Source organism: Phoxinus phoxinus (assembly GCF_949152265.1).
Source record: "Phoxinus phoxinus genome assembly, chromosome: 23".
Lineage (NCBI taxonomy): Eukaryota > Metazoa > Chordata > Actinopteri > Cypriniformes > Leuciscidae > Phoxinus > Phoxinus phoxinus.
In genome coordinates, this window is record NC_136898.1 from 7,473,860 (window position 1) to 7,499,210 (window position 25,351).

The 25,351-nt window shown below is 37.0% G+C and overlaps 1 protein-coding gene across 17 annotated transcripts in view; it reads left to right on the plus strand.

Moving 5' to 3' along the window:
• The first annotated feature begins 272 nt into the window (after nucleotides 1-272).
• The window catches only part of LOC306991157 (uncharacterized protein), a 60,879-nt gene continuing 35,800 nt past the window's right edge, over nucleotides 273-25,351 (plus strand). For 5 of the 17 annotated variants that reach the window (XM_079598721.1, XM_079598726.1, XM_079598725.1 and 2 more), the window contains exons 1-3: nucleotides 4,986-5,262; nucleotides 7,031-7,085; nucleotides 8,434-8,756. In XM_079598721.1, the coding sequence (XP_079454847.1) occupies nucleotides 5,099-5,262; nucleotides 7,031-7,085; nucleotides 8,434-8,589 (375 nt within the window). In that variant the 5' untranslated portion in view covers nucleotides 4,986-5,098 and the 3' untranslated portion in view covers nucleotides 8,590-8,756. Of the gene's footprint in view, nucleotides 398-4,985; nucleotides 5,263-6,956; nucleotides 7,086-8,433; nucleotides 8,757-8,854; nucleotides 9,384-15,536; nucleotides 15,829-23,699; nucleotides 23,867-25,351 lie in introns of those variants that run through there. The other 12 variants (XM_079598723.1, XM_079598732.1, XM_079598722.1 and 9 more) reach the window with 9 other exon arrangements.

Here is a 25,351-nt window from a genome sequence, read left to right on the forward strand (position 1 = left end):
ATAGCCTTTTTGTTCAATGAACCACTAATTAATTTTATATACGCTAACATATCACAATAAAAATGTTTAAAGGCCGGTTTTTGTTTTATATATTTGCATTTGTGGATATAGAATTTAGCTTGCACAATTAATAAATTTATAATAAGTGATAAATACTTTTTGTGTTGGATTCGATGCGCGCGTGACGTCAATTTGGCGCGAATCGGCGCTCGCGGCATGTGAGGAGAGCTAACGTTACAGTTTTTGGAGGAGAGCCGCCGACAGTCTAACGTTACATTTTTATATTGTACGAGGTTTGTTATTTTGTTGCAAAAAAAAAAACGTATTTAAATCCTTTCTAGGTAATATTAAGGCAAGTGAAGAACAGTCTGCCCTGACATGCACACGAATTATACAAGTAGGTAATGAGTGACATCTGTCGTTTGTTATAACATCACATTCAACTAAACAACCCTGAAATATGAAATACACCATTCGAAGTGTTTGCTGCTGTTACAGGATGCTAATGACACTTGAAGACTCATTAATATGTCACTCAGGAGAAGCTGGTTATAGTTTGAGGCCAAATGTTGGTATTGATAAACGTTGCCTAACGTTATATATAAAATATATATTTTAAATATTTTTTTGTACAATAACTTAACATTACGGCTACAGGGTTGATTGGATTACTTTGAAGAATGAGATTAGTCATAATATAAATAAAACCTAGACATGAGACTATATGACTGTATGGTAATTAAATGTGAAGCATTATGTAATTTAATAATGTTTCTTAATATGTATTAATCATTAGTGAAAGTGTTATCCTATTTTATTTATTTTTTTACTGGACAGCAACCATACAAAATGTATGCTTATTTTTCCCTTGTATACATTTTGCAGTTTAGCATAATTGCATTTTAGGAATGGATTAATCCAGGGCCTTAACCACCACCCTTATTCCCCCAGTACCCATAATTGTAGTCGACTAATATGGGTTCACTAGTTGATTCTTCAATTATTACATTTGTTCACTCCTTATCCTGAATATGTGCATTCAACCTAGGATTAGTCTTCAAAATGAATTTCCTCCAGAGCTGGTTTACTGAGACCATGTTAATCTGTGAAGGGGTTTATCTGCTTATGTCTCATTATCTAACCACGTCCAGACAACCGGAACTGTTGCTTACCTTGTAATTGAGTTTTTGTCCCCTCGTCTTTCTTCTTCTCTTCAATGAATCATTGCTTTCTGATGCCTTCGGGGGCCTTTTTTATTAGTTTGTCTTCAAAAGGTCAGACGGTGTATCTGTTAAACATGACTTGTCCCAACTGTTGACTGTCACACTCCGCTGATAACAGCCTGCCCGTTTCCATGGAGATATTTCATTGTCTGACTGTCTAGACACCCGGTGACACCTGACACGTCGAGCCCGGGGGTCGCGGTTGGCCGTGCGAGTCAAAAATCGAAGACTCAGCTGCCCTCTGCGTCTGTTGTAGGTCCACAGAGACATTAGCAAATACATTGCAAAATGCAGGGGCCTGTTTAAATCACTGCTTCTTTTAAAAATGTAAGGCCATTTGTCATAATTTTACTGAATGACGTGGTTATTCTTAATTTTACGTTGTTTTAATACTCATTTTTATTAGTTTTTTATTAAATTTCTGTATAGCTTTAATTAATTTTTAGTGCGGTTTTAGTCATTTTAGTTTTTCATCTTAAATCCAAGGCAACATTTTGAATTTTAAGTGTTTAATCTAATAATATGTATATTTTATTTCAGCTTAAAGGGTTAGTTCACCCAAATCTGTCATTAATTGCTCACCCTCATGTCGTTCCAAACCCGTAAGACTTTCGTTCATCTTCAGAACACAAATTAAGATCTTTTAGATGAAATCTGAGACCTTTCTGTCCCTCCATTGACAGCTAAGCAACTACCACTTTGACGCTTCAAAAAGTTCATAAAGAGATCGTAAAACTAATCCATATAAATTGAGCAGTTTAGTCCAAATCTTCTGAAGAGACTTGATCGCTTTATATGATGAACAGATTTAATTTACAGTAGGCTTTTATTCACATAAACATTGATCAGCAAACATCATTGGTTCTTGCTGAAGCTCAAACGTGCTGCGTAACACGAGAATGAACCTCATTGGTTCTCGCAGAAGCTCAAACGTGCTGCGTAACACGAGAATGAACCTCATTGGTTCTTGCAGAAGCTCAAACGTGCTGCGTAACACGAGAATGAACCTCATTGGTTCTCGCAGAAGCTCAAACGTGCTGTGCAACAAGAGAATGAACCTCACTGGTTCTTGCAGAAGCTCAAACGTGCTGCGTAACACGAGAATGAACCTCATTGGTTCTTGCAGAAGCTCAAACGTGCTGCGTAACACGAGAATGAACCTCATTGGTTCTTGCAGAAGCTCAAACGTGCTGCGTAACACGAGAATGAACCTCATTGGTTCTTGCAGAAGCTCAAACGTGCTGCGTAACACGAGAATGAACCTCATTGGTTCTCGCAGAAGCTCAAACGTGCTGCGTAACACGAGAATGAACCTCATTGGTTCTTGCAGAAGCTCAAACGTGCTGCGTAACACGAGAATGAACCTCATTGGTTCTCGCAGAAGCTCAAACGTGCTGCGTAACACGAGAATGAACCTCATTGGTTCTCTCAATTCAATCGAACATGCTTGAGCTTCCGTCCACCACAACTGATGTGTGAGTTGATTAAGGTTTATTCTGAGAGACATGCCAGTGAAAAACAAGAAACAGTTGATTTGTGAGGAGAGCAATCACATTTATTTTCTAAAATAAAACTGACCAACTCAAAATTGCAATAAATCAAGGTCGACACAACAGCTTTTTATACACTCAAATCTCAGTTAAGCTCAAAAGGGAAAAAGTAAACCAATATCCTTCAAAAAGGATTTATAACTGATGAATAAATGAATGTTAAGTAAAAAATAAATAGTCAAAGGCTACTTGCACTGAACGTGCTGGTTTCGGCTTCATCGCCAGCTGCAGTCATGTCCTCATCTCATTATAAATACCTGTGATTCACAACTAGCTGCTAATGCACTCACAGTCACGTTAAGTTTGTTGACAAGTTTAAATGAGAAAGGGCAAAATGGGCAAAATATAGTATCTCCAAAGATACTGTTTTATCTTTGATCACTTTTGAGAGTTATTTTGCTGCGGTATATTTGCTGTTTGATCGGTTAAAGTGCCGTAAAGAACGGTAACACTCAGTGTGGATGAATCGCGTTTGTGTCGAAAACTCTGCAACTATTAAAGAGAACTTATGCGACGTAGAAACTCTTACAAGGCAAAAAGTTATCTCTCACTTACTGTATGCAATCTCACTGTTTGAAGCGCCTGTCATAGGAAGTCAATGCGTGCTGTCACGAAGAACTAAGAAAGGCGTCTTCTCGAAGGATAAGGACATGCAGTCTCGTGAATAATTATGAGACACATACGAGTCCTTGCCAAACTATAGTACGAGAAAACGTTGACATGAAGACGAATTTAAACACGATAGTTGAAAATAGCTCAAAACTGTTTAAAATTAACTAGTTTTCTCCTACAATTAACACTAACGGATGGTAACATTGACTTCTATGTCAATGCATTTTCACCACACATAACTCACAAAATTTGGTTTAGGGTTTCATGACCCTTTAACTACACCACATTTGCTCGACTGCTAAACTTCTGACAAATCATTTAATCTGTATTTAAAATCTATAAGTAGGGAAGCTTGAGTTAGAATACTTTGAAGGAATGTGAGTATAAACACAGCGAGGCTGTGAAAGTGGAGAGAGTTTTCCTGTTCGGGGTGATGTTTATTGTCCCCGGCAGCCTCTGTAGTCCCATTTAGCCACTTGTTAGTGGGATATTTTTACTGATGTTTTTTATGTCATAGAATAAAACTTGAACATTACTTGAGCTTGTGTTAACCAAAGACTTTATTTCAAGCATTTAAAGTCAGCATGAAACGGAAGTTTTTTCAATAAATAAAGTTTTTATAATAAATATTGCAATATTCCATTAATAATAAGAATTGTTCATTTTGATTTCATGGTGACTTTAACCAAAAACCCATTCAAAAATCTCATTGACTCCGGGACAGTGGAACGGGAAATTCAGCAATGCTAACTCCTTTCTGGGTTTTAGTACTAATTCCTGCATCAATATATTTAATAATTATTTTATTTTTTGTTCATCAAAAAAAAAAAAAAAAAAAAAAAAGAAGTTTTTGCTTTGGCTCTTGGTCTTCATCTTTAATTTTCATTTAATCAACTCATCTGGCTTTCTCAGCATGCTGTTTTGCAGCAGAAGTGCCATAGTTTTATAAAGTACCCCGATTGTCTTCATTTGCTTCAATGTTTTGTCATTATAAACTCTGTTTAGGTAGAAGTCTTAAGATTTGCTTAATGATCTCACTCTGAATCAGCACTAAAAAGAGAACCGGACAAATATGGCCGCTCTATTGTCTTTTTTTTTGCTGCGCTGAGTCCCATGTGACCGGCCGATTGTCGCAGCATGCGGTGTTTGATTTACTCCAAATGCTCTTTTCTCTGGTACAGTCTGTTTCTTTTGGTATTATTTTATTTCAGACTGTCCAGAATGATTTTGACTGACAAAATTCAAGACCAGGAGTGGATACAGAGCGTAACCGTCTGCTAAAATATCCACGATCCCTTGAGGCAGCCAGAGGCTGTTCTCTTAGAACCCGACAGAAGAGGACATTCTGTTCAAAGCTATTCATTGGAGATATTTTTTGTTCAAGAGTTTTTTCCCTTCCTGAACTGAATATCAATCAACGGTCGCCTCTTTAGTGTGCTAAAGCTTGAGAAAAGAATCACGCCGCCACCAGAGAAAAACGGAAAAAAATAAGAGCGAGAGCGAGAAAAATGAGGTGATATTGCCAGCCATCGTGTTTAATGATGCTTTCTCCGAAATGCTGGCGTCTGGGTGTCAGAGACGGTGATTTTACCGCAAACACTGCAACCCAGCGGGGTGCGCGGTTAAAGCGAGACGGGTCGGGACGGGGCAGTCAGATTGAGAGAGTTAGGGGGGCTCTGGGTGGTTTTGGGACCCTCTCAAGGTGCCTCTTCCATGGAAACGCAGCTGGCTCAACAAGATTCCCATCAGTCGACAAATAAGATACAAGCTGGGCTCTGTCTCCGCACAGGCCACACTGTTACCAGGAGCCGACAGCCAATCGCGGCACCCCAGTGGCCTCGTTTCAACAAATGGCTCTTCTCTGTGACCAATCACAGGTGAGTAGCATTGTGACATCACACGATAATGAATTAGATTCATCGTAAAGCTTTTCAAAGGCTGATTGGCTCTCCAAATGAGTGATTCTGCCTCAGGAATCAGAGCGGCATCGCTGATGGAAGGCCATCTCTCTTCACTATCTTTGTCCTGGTTACGGGATTGCACGGTTGGGGTTTTGATCGGTCCCCATGTTTCCCAGCTCAGCATTTGGTTTTATTGTGCATTAGTGCTGACCCTGACCAATCACTTTCAATCACCATAATTCTCTGATTACAGGAAATATGCCATGAGATGGATGAATAGCTCTTAGGTCATTTCAACCCTGGAAGGGTTCCAGAGTTTCACTTACCTCTGACATGCCGTCAATCTCTCTTTTTGTCTCTCTCTCTTTTTCAGATGCATAGATGGCAATCGATTCTTCACCAAATGACACTAGAGACACTCTTTATATTGGCATCGGCCAAGATCTGTGCCCATTTGCCAGTTTAAGTGGTAGTTTCCCCTCGAGTCAATTTCAAGTCTTTCATTTTCCTGACTGAATAATGTGCATCTTCCTGTTATCTAAAAAAATCTTGAGTACTATTTAGAATTCATTTTGTGTCAATTCATTTTTGCAGCTTTTTGTAAAGCTGCACGTGTTTTATAAAGCACACTGCTCTCTATATGCATCTTTAATTAAAATTTGGATCAATCAACCACTACTGGACTTCCTAGTTTATAAATATATCTTGACTTGGATCTTACAAAAAGAATAAACCTAAACCATAAATCTCTACTTGATCTCTACAAAAAAAAAAAAAAAATCTGGTGTGACTAAAAGTCAATGGAGGTATCATTGTATGGCAATTTCATGTAGAATGAAGCTGGTATGCTGAACACCTTGATCAACAAAGGATAAAGGGAGTTAATTTTTGTGGTATATTTTCCAACTTTTGAACATAAAATCAACACAAAGATAGTTCTTTCTTCATACTGGTTATGAAGGCAAAATCTGATCTGGTAAGATACGTTGTATGTCCAGATTTCCTGCTTCTTTTTGCACCTTGATAGAAAAACTTGCGTTGTTTTACGTTTGGCTTCAGGGATATGTTTTTAAATACTTGTCAAGTGCCTGCATGGTATGTCAGTGAGCAGCTGTAACTTCTAGTGAAAGCTACATCAGGGTTTCAGATCGCTGTTCTGCAGACTGCAGTGTGAACAACCCATAATTATAAGTAGCTCTGGATCTTAATATTTTAAAAAGTGGTTTGAAATGAATGTATCTAGTCTTGCAGTCTATAGAAGTGGTGCTGGAACATATTAGATGTTTATCTAAGTTGGTCTTTAAATATAGTGTTTTTAGGCCAATTTTATGTTTTTTTTGGTCTTATCTGCAAATTTAAATACAAATGGTTTTGTATTAAGAAGTTATGTATTTTGTATTTGTTTGCTGTGGAGTGTCATTTTATCTCACAATTAAAATTTGTAGATGCTTCATTCTCAAAGTAATCTAATTTAATTGTTCACATATCAACTTGTTTAACTGTTTCGAAGTGTTAAGTGTTATTTAAATTATTGAGTGTTACAGTTCCCATTATTTAAAGTTACCTTTATTTAAGTTACTCCACGTGTTTAAAATGAGTGCCAGTTTGAATGATTGGTCATATATGTTATTTTCTGACTTCTGACGTTTTATTATTATTTTTTGCTGCAGACACTTGAAATGGTGACGTGAGTGTAAAGATCCACAGCCTCGTTAAACATGATTTGAATTCTCCACATTCTCAGCTCGCCTCTCCTCTCCTCAAGAGACTCAGCCAGCGCAGCAGCTCTTCTGGAGAAGGTGACTAAAACACTGAACACATTTCCTCATAGTTAACATCTTACTTCTGTAATGTGTCATATTTTCATGTGAAACGGAGAATGTTTGCGCAGAACTTTTATCCATTGTTATATTGATGGGATTGTGAAAAGCTATGGGGCTCTGTTCAGACCAGAATGCTAGCATACTGAATACTGCACTACATGCTGCCTACAATTTTTTTTAAATAGTAAATGAAACATTAAACATTATTCCTCTATACATTATTCAAACAGTGGTACAGTACAATGTAATCACGTGACCTCATCAAGTTGAAGTAGAGTGTTCCTGTTGCTCAAACAGTAGAGTATGGTGCTAGTGACATCGAGGTACTGGGTTTGATACCCAGAGAACGCATGAACTATTGAAATGCATACCTTGAATGCAATGCGAGTCGGTTTGGATAAACACGTCTGCCGAATGCAAATGTAAATTGCATGTTTATTTTCGGCATGTGGCAAGTTATCATTTGGCAAAGTTATCATTTGCATTTTTAATCCAATTTGGTGTACCTTTTGGCAGTCTGTTAATAACATAATGCCAAGAATGAGTTTAAAATCACAGCTGATATTACTCGCAGTTCATCTGTCACATTGGAAATGAAAGTTGCTGTTGTCAAGTGCACAATGTTCCGTGGTGTAAACTGCTCATTTTCACAAACGTGGTAAGTGATAGTGGGAGTAGTATGTTAATAAGGTATTCTGACGGGTGGATAAAGCGGTGGAGTACAAAATAAGTGGGCTTGATGATGTCAGTTAAAAAGAAAAGTCGATTTTGATAGTTTAGATGACCAATTTTCACAAAAAGATGAATCATTCACAAAAAAGAATGTATTCAGAAAGTAAATTTTGTTTTCAAGAAGAGTAAAGCAAATTAATATATTCACAAATCTTTTAGGAAGGTTAATATGTATAATAATGAATAGTTTAAAATCGCAGATGATTGTCTCTTCTCTGCATTCAGCAGTGCTGTACTTACTCTAGACACACGTCTGTTTAGTGGTTATGTCTGCTTAAACACACACACACACACACACACACACACAGGCTCTCTTACACACACTTGCCGTGTCTGACCCCCAGGTCACGCTGAAGTGACTTTGTGCCCTGTTTGTAACTGGGCCTCTTTGAAAGTGGGCCTCGCATTCCTGCTCCCTCGGACGGGGGATGTCCTGCTTATTACCAGCGAGTAGGAAGTTTCTGCCGTTAGGGATTATGTGCCGTTTCCTCGCCCAGAATCTTTCAGCTTGTCCCCTCCCACTCTTGAAAAAGCAGCGAGTCCACAAACTAGAAAACGGTGCGAACTAAATACCTGCCTCTCTGACCACCAGGCTCAGCCTTTCAGCCCCGCTCATCTGCGCTTGTGCGATTGCTGGGAGGAGGCATCCGCGTTCCGTCCGCTTTTGTGTGGTTGTACAGAACTGCTGCGGTTGGGAGGAGGAGGTGGAGGGGAACAGCTGCTCCCCACACAGAAGCCGGTTTCCTAGCCTGACAGGCAGCGAGAGGCAGGCAGTTTTCCCGGGGGCCCTCTGGTTGGTTCGCCAGTCTCCGGAGCTCCGGCTAGGAGGGAGATTTTTATGGCGGCGGCGAAACACGAAATGGACCAGAACTAGTAGGATTCTTTCCTTCACAAGGCCAGGCACTCGTGTTCAGCGTGAGTACTATGCTGTTTTTTGTTTTTTTTTGCTAAAGTTGCATGGACACAAAGGATCGTACAGTCCTTGATGTTCTTTTTTGTGCTGTTTTGTTTAGCTTCTCTTTGCCTCTCTGAACCGTCAAGAACTCAGTTTCCTGTGAGAAACAACTCGGGCAGTTTATCACTCGCATTGAGCTGCAGGTTTTCGTGAAAAGGGAGCTTTGTGCTTTTGAATTGCAGCTGGGCTAAAGGGTCACGGCCGGAGGCATTGGCGCTGTGTGTGTATGTACATACCAAATACGGACTACGATCAGATAAAGACCGTTTATGAATGTTTGTAAATCCTCTAGTATTGCTTATGGAAGTTATGGGACTCGACGGCATGCTTTAAACTTGGCAGAGAGTGAGAAACTTTGCGTAAACTGTTGGAAGGACTGTACAGAGAGCCGCTCACACTGTTACATACTTATGGCTGCCGGGTTTTGAATCTGTGATGCTTTCACACAGTATTTAAGGACATCTCTGAACTTGTTCATTCATTTTTTTGCCAGAATATTTTTCAGGGAGTGCATTAATCTTAAAGAAATATAGATATAGATAAATATATAGAGGCCCTTTTGTTTACCTTTTTAAGCAGCAATTTCATTACCAGAGGCTAAATTAATAAACAATAATTAGCTGAAATGGGCAATTCAAGCTCAATTTTTTTACTTGGTTGGTAATTTATTCAGGAACTTTGGCAATAGATCAAATATGCTTTATGTTGTATTATACAATACATATTTGTACTAATGAATGTCTGCTTTATTATTTGTGGTATTTCTCAGTGTACAGTAATTTTAGTCAAAAAAAAAGTTCTGTCCCAAAAGTATCTTTTGTTTGGTTCTTATCAATCTGAAACCTGGTGGTTACATTTATTCACATTATTTCGTTTTTTATACAACCTGTCTGTCTGATGCTGTGGCACCTGTTCTTCCAAAGCTGGAGTCTTGTAAAATGTCCTTTTCTTTAAGAAAAGCCTCTGTTCATCTTTTTCTGTTGCCCACTTAGACGACCTTGTGTCACAGGAATGAGATGTTTGGACAGGCATTATCGTACGGCTTTCTCTTCTAGAGTGCTGTTTCAAAGCACGGCCAGAGGCATGGAAAAGAGGGAATGCACAAAAAGAAAAAAGCAGGAGGACAAAATGGCAAAGGAGTAGTTTTGCAGGCCATTTGTGTGTGTGTGTGTGTGTGTGTGTGTGTGTGTGTGTGTGTGTGTAAGGTGGGATACTGCAGTTTAGTTGTCAACTTAGCACAGAGAGAGCGAGGGGCCACCACTGAATCTAGTTCTCTATTTTAGGTATGTAGGTCACTATCCTCTGAAGTAACAGATCTGCACACCTTCTTAATGAGGCCTTCTGAAGTCTTTGTGGCAGATGGTTTATTTTTAGCTCTTTGCTGTTCTATATTAAAATTTCTTCAGGGCACATCAAGTTGATGGCCTGGCTTTTAAAAAACAGAGACTCCTCTCCTTTCCAGTACTCAGTTTAGACAAATGTTCCATCTAATTTTAGGTTTATTACAGAGGAAAATCTATTTCTATTGAGCCTAACTTTTTTTTTTCTCTATAGGCTTCTCTCTCTCGTTCTATAATGCATTAGTTTGCCATATTTTTATATATAGTTACCACATTTATTTTTTTGCAATATTTTGAAGTATAGAAAGTCTCATTTAATATGACATAATTAAAGCTTCATGCAAAATAATTCTGAAAATGTCACATCCTAGGAAATCTCAGTTTTCCCAAAAGTAGTATTTAATATCAGCTTCCTTTATCTATATCAGTGTCCTTTATATCTACAGTATATCTATAGTTGCATGTAGGCTTACTATGGCAGGATGACAGCTATTTGATATTGGTAGATATGTTACAGTATATAGTGGCATTATTGCTTTTTGGGTTTTTTTCTGCTAAAAGATAACTTTTGACTGAAAAAGTGCATGACCTCTGTGGGCTTCCTAATGTTTGGAAACAGTCACTACTTCTGCAGTTTTATACTGTACCACTATGAACTTGAACTCTTCTTACTGTACTTTAGAGGATTGCGGTCCTTGTCTCACGAATTAACCAGTTTCCACAAGATTTGTTATGACTTTCATTTCATTCTTAAACTGGACTGTAGAAACAATGTCCATTTGTTTAGCTTTTGTTTTTAGTCTTTTGTCCAGCATCAGAAGTGGCGCAGCTTAGACAGAACATCGATTCAGCCCTCAATGCTCTTAACTCAGTGATTTTGACAGGGAGGAAAGGAACACTGGTGTGTTTGTGTGTGTGTGTGTGTTAGTGTGTGTGTGTTAGTGTGTGTGTGTGTGTGTGTGTGTGTGTGTGTGTGTGTGTGTGTGTGTGTGTGTGTGTGTGTGTGTGTGTGTGTGTGTGTGTGTGTTCCAATCGCTCTGCTGCGGTTCTAACGGACTACAAGGTGGATGCGTACTTGCTCTCGGTTGACAGGCAGAACGCTGAGTGCCGAATGTGTTTAACTGCCTCGCGGGCTGTAAATTTGTCACACTGTCATTTGCCGGGAGGAGAGTGAAACCGCAGTTTGCCACAGAGCTTTATGAGCTGTGAGTTTCAAGGTGCTATGTGGTCAGACAGTTCTGGTGACCAGGATCCGGGCCTGAGACATGTTTTTCTAGGTATTAGGTTTCCTCAGAAGCTCTTGTTATAAAGATCATAACTAGATGGGTCTGGATTGTGTAGTTGAAAAACTTTTTGGACAACTTGTGGATAGAAACTCCGCTGTCTTCAGATTATCTTTACTCTCTTTCTGCTTATTCTTTTTTTTTAAATAGTTCGTTATTTTATTTTTATTTTCATCACTTTTTTGTCTATAATGTGTGGATTATTATCTTCCTCAAATTAGTTATTTTATTTTAATTAAATAAATGTAATTTTAGGCAGACTTTCCAGTTAAAAAAAAAAAAATCTATTCAAGCATCCAATATTCATTATATATTTATAACAGTTTTGTTACGTTTTAAATATTATGATGTGTAAATTAATATTATAATGATACATTTATACATTTATTATTATCCAGCATTTTTTGGTTTAACTTAAAAATAATTATTTATTTATGTTTTCAAGATTTCAAGTGTTACAGAGGTTGTGTTTAAAACATAACTCTTTCTCTCATTCATTCAGGCTTTAGTTCCTTAGTAGTTTAGGCCGGATTCTGACACTCCACAAATTATTAGTTTAGTTTGACTACAGTACCGAGAAATGGCACTAAGAAGCTCTCTCTCTCTCTCTCTCTCTCTCTCTCTCTCTCTCTCTCTCTCTCTCTCTCTCTCTCTCTCTCTCTCTCTCTCTCTCTCTCTCTCACACACACACACACACACACACACACACACACACACGCACACACGCACACACACACACACACACACAATTTGTGTCCTGGAGAGCCATAAAAGAGATGATGTCATGTCTGAACTGGAGACTGTGTGTGTTTGCACTGATCCGTTTCTCATTCAGAACCATTGAATGGGCCAGATCGCTCTGAAAGAGGACCAAAAAAGCCCTGAAATCCCCAGCAGACAGCCTGAAAGTTCCCTATTCTAGTCAAATTTAATTTAACTCAATCTTCTATAAAAGTGTAGACCAGGTTTTTTCTACATTTAAAGGTTTATATACCTTGTCCAGGAGGATTTATGATGATTGTAAGACTAAACAATAAGAAGAATAAAAAGAAATTGTCTGAAAAATGTCAGAATTCTTCAAAAAGTCTCTCTCTCTCTCTCTCTCTCTCGCTCTCTCTCTCTCTCTCTCTCTCTCTCTCTCTCTCTCTCTCTCTCTCTCTCTCTCTCTCTCTCTCTCTCTCTCTTTAGCTTTCTTTTTGACAGGTAACTTCAAAGGTTTCAACATTTGAAAGGCAATATTTTTAGTATACTATATAAAAAAACTTTTATAATAAAGATATTTTATTGAATTACTGTTCTTATTCATTTTCCAAAAAAATGCAGGTTTGACAATATGACAAATCTATTGTGAAAAGCAGTGGAGGGCTGCTATGTCTGTGTTAAATGTCACATGCATTTTTATCTGTTTCCACATATTCTACAAAGACAAACTGTTTGTGCAGGTGTGATGTTTTTTTTAACCTTTTACTGATATTTTTAGTGACCTTTCAGAGTGTGTGCATGTTTTACGGAACAAAATAAAACATTTGTGTTTAGTTAATGTTCACTACAGTCCCCTAGTTCACGTGACATCACTTCCTACTCCCTGGCAGCTGCGTGGTGACAGGCTCTAGAGGTGAAATGCATCTCCTTGCTTTTACGGCTGCCTTGTTTCGTCCTTGTTTACTTGTTAAATGTCCAGCAGTCGTTCATTCTTGCCTTTCTGATGTCCTAAAGGGACGGGGTGGGACTGCATTGAGAGCTACTCTTCATCAAGGGCTTTTGACTGCTGTCTGAAGAGAGGGGACTATTTCAGGCACAAAAGGCAAACACACATATTTAGTGTGAGACAAAGGCTGTCCTGGGCAGCTCAGTGAGGGGTTAAACTCTCCTTTTGTTTGCATGCAATTAGAAGATCACTAGTTTGTCTTGTCGTGTCATCAAGACTAGATTGATACTCAAGAAACCTGCCAAGAATGTTTTTGGGACATAATTCTCCACAAAATGAAAAATAAATTAAAAGTAATATTTTTGAAATTATGTTTTTTGACATTATTTTCACAAAGCGTTAAGCACATTTTACCCCCTTTTACTGTAATGAAAAAAAAAATATCATGATATTAATCTTATGTGAAAACAATAATGGCATAATTAAATTGCTAAATATTTATGGATCATGGTAGTTTTTGTTGTGCTGCTCAATATATAATTATTTTTTAAATAGCTCTGTGAAATTTATTTTTGTAAGAAAGTAAAAAATTACTGTAAATAGAACCAGTATAATGGGATTTTTTAAAACTATAATGCTTGGAAGCATTACAATAATTGTAATGTACAGTAGCTGTAAAATTGGCCTATTTGACATTAATTTAATGTCACAATATAAAATATGATTTATTATCCTTTGATTTTCTAGTGAAATGTGATTCATGTTTTCATGCGATTCATTTTCAAATACAAAGCTGCTGTAGGTTTCAGAAGCAATCAGTCTCCTACATTTATTTATTTATTTATTTATTTATTTATTTTAGCAGTGTTTATGAATGTTTGAGTGCTTTTCTTTTTCTCTTGTTAGTACAACTATATTGTGTTATGTTTTTAGTTCTTGGACTGTCTTTCTTTCTAGCTACAAAACCGACTTCCATCGAGTTATATGAAAACGAGCATAAGAAGCATACAATTATGTAAAAATTTTCAAATGTCAAGTATATTTTATTTTAGATTCGCATTTTTGAGGAGAAAAATAGAATTCCTCAAAATACAAAAGGATCCTCACGTTCTAGGGCAGACAGGGGAATGCATTGCCGACGTGTGTGTGTGTGTGTGTGTGTGTGTGTGTGTGTGTGTGTGTGTGTGTGTGTGTGTGTGTGTGTGTGTGTGTGTGTGTGTGTGTGTATATGTGTTGGACTAAAGCGCCCTTGAGAGGCAAGTTTAGAGGCAATAAAGGGAGATCTGGGAAGTTGAAACTCAATAGCGGCAGGGGCTTGTGTTGCTATTGTGCTCATGAAGTCTCCAGCATCTGTAGACAGCAGCCTGTGAAGTAATGAGTCGTCTAGGTTTATATTGACCGGTCTGGTGCGGTGGCCATGGGGACGATTACATTTGCTATTGAGAGTGAAAGGATTACACATCTAAAATAATTGAAATGCAGAGAATGAATAGATGGAGGTTGAAAATGAGGCCATCGCTCTGCCAACAAGGCTCTCTCCTTCTCTCCTTCGAATTTTTTTCACTCTGACGTCTCAAGATTCAAGAACAGGACAGTGCCCCCCCCACACACACACACACACACACAATTTCTAAAGTGCAGGTGTTTTACCAAAAAAGTAAATTAGTTAAATACTTATATTATATTATAATAAATAGCAAGTTAATTATGTTACTTAGAGCTGCACAATTAGGATTAAAAATTATGTTGACATTTATCTCTATTATTAATTTTGATTATTATAATTGATTAATAGAATAGAATGTTTGGTAACACTTTAAAATAAGGTCTCATTTGTTAACATTAATGAATGTTTTAACTAACATTAATTGAGCAATACATTTGTTACAGTATTTATTCATCTTATAGCATTAGTTAATAAAAATACTAACTTAGTTAACTTAGTTCACAGTGCATTAACTAATGTTAACAAATACAACTTTTTATTTTAGTAACGTATTGACTAAAATATCTACTAATAATATCTACTACTTATAAATATCTGCTATCTACTACTTGCTATTAACTAATGTTAACAACTGAAAACTTATTGTAAAGTGTTACCAACTTTTTCATTATTTGACAATGGAGGTCCAATTGTCTACATTGCAAGACATGTCTGTGATTTGGTTGCAATGCTCAACTGCTGCAAAACATGTTACAAATGGAATATTTTTATGTAACAGGACATAAACAGATATAAATACCGGTAAACTGTAATTGTTACTTTTCATGATAGTTCATTGTGCCATCTGTAATCTTAATCTTAATTTTTTAGTTTTATTAATTGTGCAGCCCCAACAGCCCTAAAGTCCTTTTATTCATTTAAAATGACAATGATCCGGCGAATGTGTTAATTGAACATCTTCACTAATGATTGTCTGGCTTTATATTTGAAACTCAACTGAACAGAATTTGATTCCTCTCCAGATGAAAAACCTCTCCACTATAGGACGATACACTGAGGCTTTTTCTGTGAGTGGGAACCCGATCTGGGCCGGGACCGGTCTTCAGGGAGTGGGGTTGGGTCTCTGTTTACAGCCTCTGTGATTGGTTTCACTTACGGCCGGCCGGAGAGACAAACATATGCGTGCGCTCGTGAGACAGAAAGCTCTCGAGGGGTCCGACAGAGCAGAGGGCGAGCGTAACACAGCTGAGGGATTCAGAAGTATGAACCAGAGCCGTCTGCCAGCAGCCGAGCGCGGTGAACTCTGTGCCCTGGTGTCGGGGGGGGGGGGGGGGGGGGGGGGGAGGAGGGGATGGGATGCGTCGGTCCAAATCCCCAGACCACGCTGTAATAAGATCAGACCTTAATGGTGGTCAGGGTATATTTGAGCTCGGGTCCATATTGGCTCTGTCTGGAGTGTCAGTTGCATAAGTCTGGGCTTTTGGGTTGCAGAGGTTTGAGTGTATGTCATGTCCTTATTTTGTGTAATCTCCGGCCTCTTTTCTTTTGAAATGGCATCTTTGGTTCAATCCACAAATGTTATTAATGTTTCTAGACCACAGAGCCGCCTTTGGGAACTTTTACCATGATTCAATTAGACATGCTTTGTGTTTCGGAAATCTTGATTGTATCTCACGCTGATTACTTTGGTGTGCTGGTTACATTCAGCATTATGATTCAAATGGAATAATTCTAAACATGCTTGTTTGTTACATGCTTAAAGTTCTAAAAAAGAAAAAATGTGAATAGTTTTATTTGATGTCATTTTTAAATTCTTAATTCTGTTTGTTTGGCATCTATTGCAGGGTTGTAGTTTTTTCTCCCCCCTTTTTTAATGTAGTTCCAGATTTGTTAAATATGTTAAAGTTGCATATAACTTCACCCTTTATTCTCTCCAAACTGTTAGTATTAATAAAAAAATACCTCAAAAAGGTGCAAATCTGGTAAATGTACTTAATTTCTTGTAATATCTAATTTAATAAGCATAACAATTTTAGCAGCTGAGCAAAAGAATGGGATGTCTATTGTAGTATTTAACAATAGTTAAAGTCAGTTATTCCTTACCACACACACACACACACACACACACACACACACACACACAAATCCTGTCACTTTTGATCTCACTTTCAAAAAGTGCCTGAATTTACCGAAATCCTTCCATATATATTAAATGTTTTTTGTTGTTGGTATTTCTTCTTATCACTGTATAGAGTAATACATATTAATTTTGGCACTTTTATTGAGGGAATTTTTATTGGAAGCAAAGAGAATGTTTGGTTAAGAGTTAATAAATATGCTTATACTATCACAGTCACAGATTTATCAAATAGAACTGTTAATCAAAACTAAATCAAAACAGAACACAAAAGAGCTTCACATATAAATGTGGAGATATCTTAAAATTGTTAAATTGTCATATTGTTTTATATAAAACTTTTTATAAATGTTTGAATAAAAATAAGATGGCAGTATTTGTAGACCTTTTTCTTAAGGTATACGTGCTTAAACACTCATTTGTTGCTAATGTTGTTTGATCCTCACTGTAATGGCATTCAAGCAGCTTGTCATCTCTGTTTAATGTGGACAGATCCCGTCTCTTTCCTCTTAGTATCCTGCTCCATCCTGTCCCCGTCCTGCTCTGGATGACCTCAACTCCATGGGTCCACCTTAAAGAGCACAGTCTGTGTCTGTTTTTTTTTTTATCTCTACATCCCTGTGTTTCCGGGTCTATGAACGTAGACATTGCGTCACAGGAAATGAGGTGTGCTGCGTATAACCCGGACGAGCCCATCAGATCTGTGATGGTACAGCCTGGGTGGAATATTAATCGTGTGTGTGTTTGCACATGCGTGTGATCATGTGTGCACGCGTGTGTGTGCATGTGTGTATGGGTTGACAAGCTGCTCTGCTTGACATTGGGGTTGACCCGTGTGTGGCAGGCTTACATATGGCGGTGGTGTTGTTTAAGAGAGTGGGGGTTCTGGGGGTCTATTCCATATGAAGAGACACAAGGCAAAGAGGGGTTTTTTGTTTTGTTTCTTTCACTCTCGGTCCCTCTGTTGACTTCCACTCTGACAGGATCTTGCACTTTCAGGCGCTGATGTTATGAAGCATTCAGATGGTAATGAGGGCTGAAGGAGGGGGGGATTCTCACATAAACTTGATTTGTCCATGAATAGCAGCTTGTGTTTGTCCTGACCTCTCCACTGCCCGGAGACACCAACTACCCCGACCCGTTCAGATTCCCGGGACACACACAGACATTCTCTCTTTCTCTCCCTCACACACATACAGCTCAGCATTGTCTAAGAGAAACCACTATTGTTGTCTCTTAATATATTGTTTGTTTCATTTTTTCATGTTTTGTGCGATCTGATCAGGGGTTTTTCCCCTGCCTTCACTCTTTTTGTGGTCTTAATTAATCGGATGCTTGTTTTGAATTGATCCCTTATGCTGACAGTGGTCATTTAAAATAAAATAATAAAAGATTTTATACTATATACTTTTTATTTTAATTCAAATAAATTATTTTATACTTTATAAAATATAATTTTTTTAAATTAGGCTATATAATTTTATCGACTGATTGACAGTGGGACTAATATACAATGCAAATTTTGTATGATCGGGTTTTAAATGAATTGAATTAATATTTAATATTTTATAAAATTATATTTTTTTGATATTTAAAATTTTCAATAAAAGTTGTAAAATAAAATACATTGTAAAACAAAATGATTAATAAATAGCAATAAATATATTACCGGTAGTTAAAAATAAAATAGTATGTAAATGGATGTTTTGGGGGTCACTTTTCAGTCATTGTGTTCTATTATGATATTATATTTATAACATTCTGTTTATTTATCAATTCCAAACACATCTGGTACAGAAGAAACAAATCTAATTTCATTGGCCGTTTCTCCTGTTTCTGTCATAGACACAAAAAGTGTTCTAGAATAATGTCCCTCAGGCTATTTTTTTTTTTCTGAACAACATTTGTCCTGGTTAAAATCTTCCTTCGATCGGCTCTGGTCTGCCACGTCACATTACACTTCCTGATTATGTGTTAATCAGAGATATATATATATACACACACACACACACACACACACACACACACACACACACACACACATACATACACACACACACACACACACACACACACACACAGTTCGTAGAAGGTTCTCTTTTTAAAAGCTTTAGAAGCTTTTGTGCATTTCTTACATTTTTAAATCATCTGAATTTATTTCATTATCTTTTATATTTTGTATCTCAACCAACAGTACTGATGATTAGAAAACAAATTTGTTCATATTGTACATTTTGTATTTATATATTTTTTCAAAACCCATTTTGTAAACCCACTTTCTTTTAACATTAACCTTAAAAAATGTTTAGCAAAATAACAATACTGATATATTTTATGATGAAAGATTTAAGGTGTTATAAATTGTATTAAATAATTTATTGTCAGTCACTGTTACTTTCATCCATTGAACTCATTGGGCTTGAAAAATATAAGAAGTATTTGTAATATTTTTGTTGTTTTGTTTTGAAGTATGTCTTTCTCCGTGATGAACAGATTGCTTATTGTTTCTCGTTGGCGTTGCGAAAGGCCGAACCAGATATGGATCTGTAGGTCAGAACTGCAGGTGACCCCAAACACCTAACTCATTTTTTCCCGGCTGTAGAGACACATCTGACCGTATATACGGGACACACCCCGTACATAGACAGTGAAGTGAAACCACTGGAATTTCCCTTTATATGACATCATATGTGTCATTTGGCAGAGGATATCTGGGTTGTGTCAGCGTGATATTTGGGTTAAAAAAAACATTGGTAACACTTTATAAGGTTTCATGAACTAAGAATGAACAATACTTCTATAGCATTTACTACTAACATTAAGAAAGGTTAATAAATGCTATATAAATATATATTGAACATTGTTTGTTAGTTAATGTATTAACTAATGTTAACAAATGAAATCTTATTGTAAAGTGTTGCCAAAACGATGAATGAGTCAGAAAAGCAGGCGTCATTACCATTAGCAGATACTCATGTTCAAAGCTGTGTGTGTGTGTGTGTGTGTGTGTGTGTGTGTGTGTGTGTGTGTGTGTGTGTGTGTGTGTGTGTGTGTGTGTGTGTGTGTGTGTGTGTGTGTGCGTGTGTGTGTGTGTGTGTGTGTGTGTGTGTGTGTGTGTGTGTGTGTGTGTGTGTGTGTGTGTGTGTGTGTGTGTGTGTGTGTGTGTTTCTCTCTCAAGGGAAAGATCAGTGCTGGAGCGTTACTTCGTTCTTAAAATGTGGGTGTTCAGACACTCCAGGATCTTGAGCATCCCGCCGTCTTACACACGAGCATTTCCTGGTCTGCACATAATTAAAAGCTCTTTGTGCCGTAATGATAGAGCCGCTCTTTTGTTCCTGTTGAGCTGATCTGAGAATGTTGGGGTTTTATCGTCTCTGCATTTTTTTTCTGTCAGGGCAATTGAAGAATATCATGTATGTTTTCTGCACGTCATTTGCAATAAATCTTTTAATTAGAAAATGCTGCTGGTTAAAACACTTGCGAAACCTGACGGCAGTAATGGGTAATAAAGCTGTTAATTAGCTATTGTGTGCCGTTAAGTTAACAATAGGGTCGTTTTACAATGCATTAAAGAACAATGAGTCTGCCGCAGAAGCGTCTGAAAGCAGGTGAGTGTGTGTTTGACCTGCAGGGGGTGGGAGGGCTTCTAAATGTCAAACAAGAAAGCTTTTATCAAGCGAAGGAGACACTGGGGGGCTCTCAGTGTTGCCCCTTTCCAGCCCAAACACACACATTCAGTGCATTCACTTGTTCATGGATGCTAGAAGCATCTTTTAAAAGCAGTTATCTGGTTCTTGCGTTCATGTGAATGATTCTTCTAATGCATTTTTATGCTATTTATTAATTGCAATTTCTGTAAAAAATAAAAAGATGAACTTTGATTTTAATAATATTGTAACATTATATTTAATATATACATTTAACATTCATATTTTAATATGAATTATTTTTGTAATTAATTGTTTTATACTTTATAATTGCTAAATATAAATTTAGTTCAAAAATAAATTTGAATGTGTTTTTTTTTCTTCCCTGGCAATAATGGTGTTAAATGTTAAAAAGCTTGTTTGTTATTTTTTAATGGTTTTAAATATATAAAATAGTTTTAAAGCTTTATGCTTTAAGGGTTGTGCCTACTCTGAATTTGACTTTCAAAAATAAATCTAACCTGAGAAATATTTACTGGAATGAAGACTGTGACAACTCTCCCTGGTCTCTGCTGTGTATTATTTGTCAGGGTTAATTATTTCCGCAGTTAGCTAACACCACAAATTATGAACTAACATAAAACCGTAGTCTCTCACTGTTCATAGCATGTTTGCGGTGCCCTTTAAAATGTCTCTCTTTGACAGTCTGTCCTTCCTGTAGCCGCACCATTTAATCAGTTTTGTCCTGGTGTCATTTTGTTACGGCACAGATGTGATGGATGAACGACAGCCCGTATAAAGATGTAGATCAGAATTCGGACTGGGGATTATTTTGGTCTGATTGATTTTAAGAAAGGCTTCTGGTGCAGATTTGTGTTTTAATTCGCATCAAATCTTTTGTTTAATTTCCAGCAATCATTCCACAACTCAATTAATACCAGTAAGGCTCTTTGCAGATTCAAACTTTTAGTTTTTCTGGTATGTGTAATGCCTGAATGGTTAGTTGTGGTTCAGTGTGTCTCTGGAAGAGATTAAACTCTCCGTCTCCACGCTGCCGGTGTGTTTTCTGCTGTCTTTCCCACCCAGGTGGATCTCTGCATGTGGTCTTCCTGAACGCCACATTTATTTCTCACAAACTAGAAGGAGAATTCATCTCGCTTGCTATATTTTAAGCATAGCTTTAAGCTTTACTGTATGCAACGTTTTATGAGAATTATATGGAAATAGAAAATGAATAATGATTATGCTGAAATTGAATTGGAAATTCAGTTTTGTCATATATTCGCTTGTTCTGTCAAAACCTTTGTGACCTTTTGCCTCAGGATTTGTGTATATATATATATTTTTTAATATATATATATATATACAATTCAGTAATATTTGAAGCAGAAATATACATTTTTCCTCCCTATAATTTACGTAAATGTGCACACAGACTCTGTTTTGTATTTTCTTGCTGTTGAACTTTAATCATAAAACATATTTAACATTATAATTGTAAATACTATTTATAATTTCTCTTAAAAATAATAATCAGCCTCATCGTTGTTAATGTTATTTATATATAAAGTATAAGATTGAAGTGTCATATTTTACTACACAGTCAAATGTATTAAAATAGGCTTATCAGAACTATACATAAATTACTGTAATGCTAAATTGAAGCTGTCTGAAATGCAATTTTTTAAATTGTAATATTTACTTTTTAAATGATTCATAGAACATATACTTTTGTAGCCTTATATAGCTATAACAATATCTGCAAACCTGTATCAAATAATTGGGTTAATGCATATAGAAAATGTACAGGTTTGAAATGCTTATTAATAACATCAACGCATAATCTTTTCAGTTATCTTAAATCTTACATATCTTCAATAAATCACCTTTCAGAAGCATCGAGCTGCAGATTTGATGTAGAAGAGCACATTTTATTTGCCCATCTCTGTATACGGAGTGTGTGTCTCTTCTTCCTATAGCAGATCTCATTTTTTTCCTTTCTGCTTTTACGCCATTGATTTTCTGCTTCCTGACAACAATGACATTGTCTTCTCACTTGGCTGATCTCTTTCCTTCCTTTGCCTTTGAATTTGCTCACTTTCTGCTGGTTTTGTCCGTCCTCCACGTCTCTGTGTCAGATGGACAGCGAGTCTTTTCATCTCTGTGTGTCTAAATCATTTGAATAAGAACAGGGAGACGCATGGATTTTTAAAAATGCTTTTTCTTTTTTTTTATTCTTTAAAGTGAAATGCAACCTATACATTTATTACCAAAATATCTTCCAGAAAGCTTAAATAAATTATTTGATGACATTAGGCATTTCTTTGAATAATCGATTCAATGTTATTAAATAATATGTAGGCTATATGTATAAATTAAAATATAGTCAAACATTTTTTTTAAAATAATTTAAAGTTAATTTATTTGTTCCTGCTGAAAATATTTGCATTTGTGAAGATCAGTTTAGGGTCATTGTTAATTTAAATATTATTCTTGCAATTCTAAAAAATAGAAAATCTAATTCTAGATTTAGCCATAAAATCCTGGAAAAAAGTAAATATACATTTATACAAAATGAAATAGTATTTGCATGTTTTTCTGGTCTGTATTTCATATTAATTATGGATGTTTTATGTCAAATTGAGCATCACATTTGAATAACTTCATTTGTATTATTTCATTAGGTGTGTGTGTGTGTGTGTGTGTGTGTGTGTGTGTGTGTGTGTGTGTGTGTGTGTGTGTGTGTGTGTGTGTGTGTGTGTGTGTGTGTGTGTGTCCTTCACAGAAGAAAACATTTTAAAGATGACAAAGAAGTAATTTAAAACTCCAAGGTCACAAATACAGACTCTTCATATTCAGTAAGAAAATTGTACTTAATTGTATCATTAGTTCATGTCGAATTAGTTGAAATTCATCTGTACAATTGATTTGGATGAATATGCAGTTGAAATCAAGAAAAAAAAGTAATTTTAAAGGTGAATACACCCAAAAATATCACTCATTTAGACTGTTTAAATTCACATTTTAATTTTGTCACTAACCTCATTTTATTTTCTTGCTGTCTTTTATTTTTGTTAATTGCCTCTTTACTGTAACATTAAAGAGGAGGAGAAGAATAGTAGTACCGCAGAACTAAATATATATAATGAGATAAAAAGAGACCTTAAATCTGTAGATAAAAAATTATGATCATTAAATGAAATTGAACATGAGAAAGGAGCAGTCAAGTCTGACCAGAAGAAAAAAAAAATGCTGGCTAAGCTAACTGTTTCACACATGCACCGACAGAAGGTTCGATATGCATTCGATCGATGAATGAAAAGGCACAATGGCAAAATCGGACGGGCTTCTTTTCAAAAGCACGTCCCCAGCGTTCCCCGCAGTCTGCAGTTCCACGGCAGGCGGAGAGCAAGGGTTACATCAAGGCTGCTCTGTGGACCGTGCAAACAAGTCTAGACCAGTGACCTGCTGAATAGCTCCCTTTGAAGAGCACGCAAGTTCGGTCGGGATGAAGAGAAATTGAGGCGGACCCTCTTTTGAGTGTGGAGCAGCCCGTGGCCGCTGGGAGGTAAGGGGCAGGGGAGAGCGACAGCATCTGCTTCCATGGTTACTGGCCGGGCATGGAGACCTCGCTATTGTGGAGAATCTGTTCTCATGCTCCCACCATGGAAATGTCACGCATTTTAAGAGCGGCCGGTCCGGGACGCTCTCTTCATCAGCCAGGCGCTTTTTTTTTTTCGACTGTAGTCAGACGATAGCACATGGCAGCTTAGAAGACGCGAGAAACTGAGGGAGGGGTGGGAGCATAGAGGAAGAGATTTTGTCACATGATCGCAAATCAAAATCTTATTTTGGAGTAAGATATTTGGAGTGAGATTTCTGTCTGGGGTGATCCGGAGGGGGGTGGGGGTGCGCCTCATGTTGTGATGATGGATCGCCATAGAAAGGGCCAAAGGTCAAGGTTTATATTGTGAAGTCGGGGGGTCTTTTGTTGCGTGGAGGTCATATTTATGTAATTTGACTTCAATGCGGCTCATTTGAATACTAAGAAAGTTTTGTCCTTAAAAGCCTATTTTTGACGTTTGTACTTTTTAATAGTTGAGTTTTTTCCCTGTAATGTTATTTTTAAAGCATTTAATTGTGCCGTGCGGAAAGGCAGGCAAATGTATTTGATGTTGGTGGATGTCGGGTGTGTGTGGACGGTTTGCTGTTTGTCTTTCTGTGGGGGTTGTGGTGGAACGCAGAATTTGGCCGTGCAGCTGACGCCTGCCCTCCCAGTGAGAACACAGAGGGGCCAGATGGCAGCGGTCTACCGAGGGTTCAGGGCAGAGGATTTGCCGGAGGACCGTGGGAAAGTCTTAGGCTGAGTTCACCTGCTCAAAGAGCAGCATCAGGATTAACACCAGCCCAGATTTAACCCGCAGTCCTGAACACAAATAGATAATCAGAACCCTGGAATATACGTGTCTCGTTTGAAATCGTGCTACCTGGATTTTCTTTTTTGTAAAAAAAGAAGAGGGGATCTCTTTTAAAATACTCAAGAATAGAGAGTAGATCTGATAAACAGATTGCTTTGACTCTATATATTGCTGTGAAGTCCTGCGCAGCAATGTAGTAATAATAATAGTAATATTTATACAGTAATGAAAACACTGTATAATACACGTTTTATCATGTTACAGATTTATTTCTAGAAATAGAAATTAGAGTTAATCATTTAGAAATTAGGTTGGAAATCAGTGAATTGTATCTAGAATTTCTAGGACTTAAAATATAGTTTTTTCGATATTTATAATAATATATATAAAATGGAAAGTATATATAGGCGTTGTATGTCATTAATGAGGATGTTTAAAATGCTCATGTTTGAATTGTAATAGATTGTTTGCTTTGTCTCGATTTTTGTGCGTGTGCACATACACACACATTCACATGCAGCAGAAATATTTAAAAGATGTCACATCATTCAAATCATGCCCACTTCTCAAGTTTGCAAAAACAGACTGTTTGCGTTTAATGAGAACATAGAAAAACATGCATTTTGGCATTAATT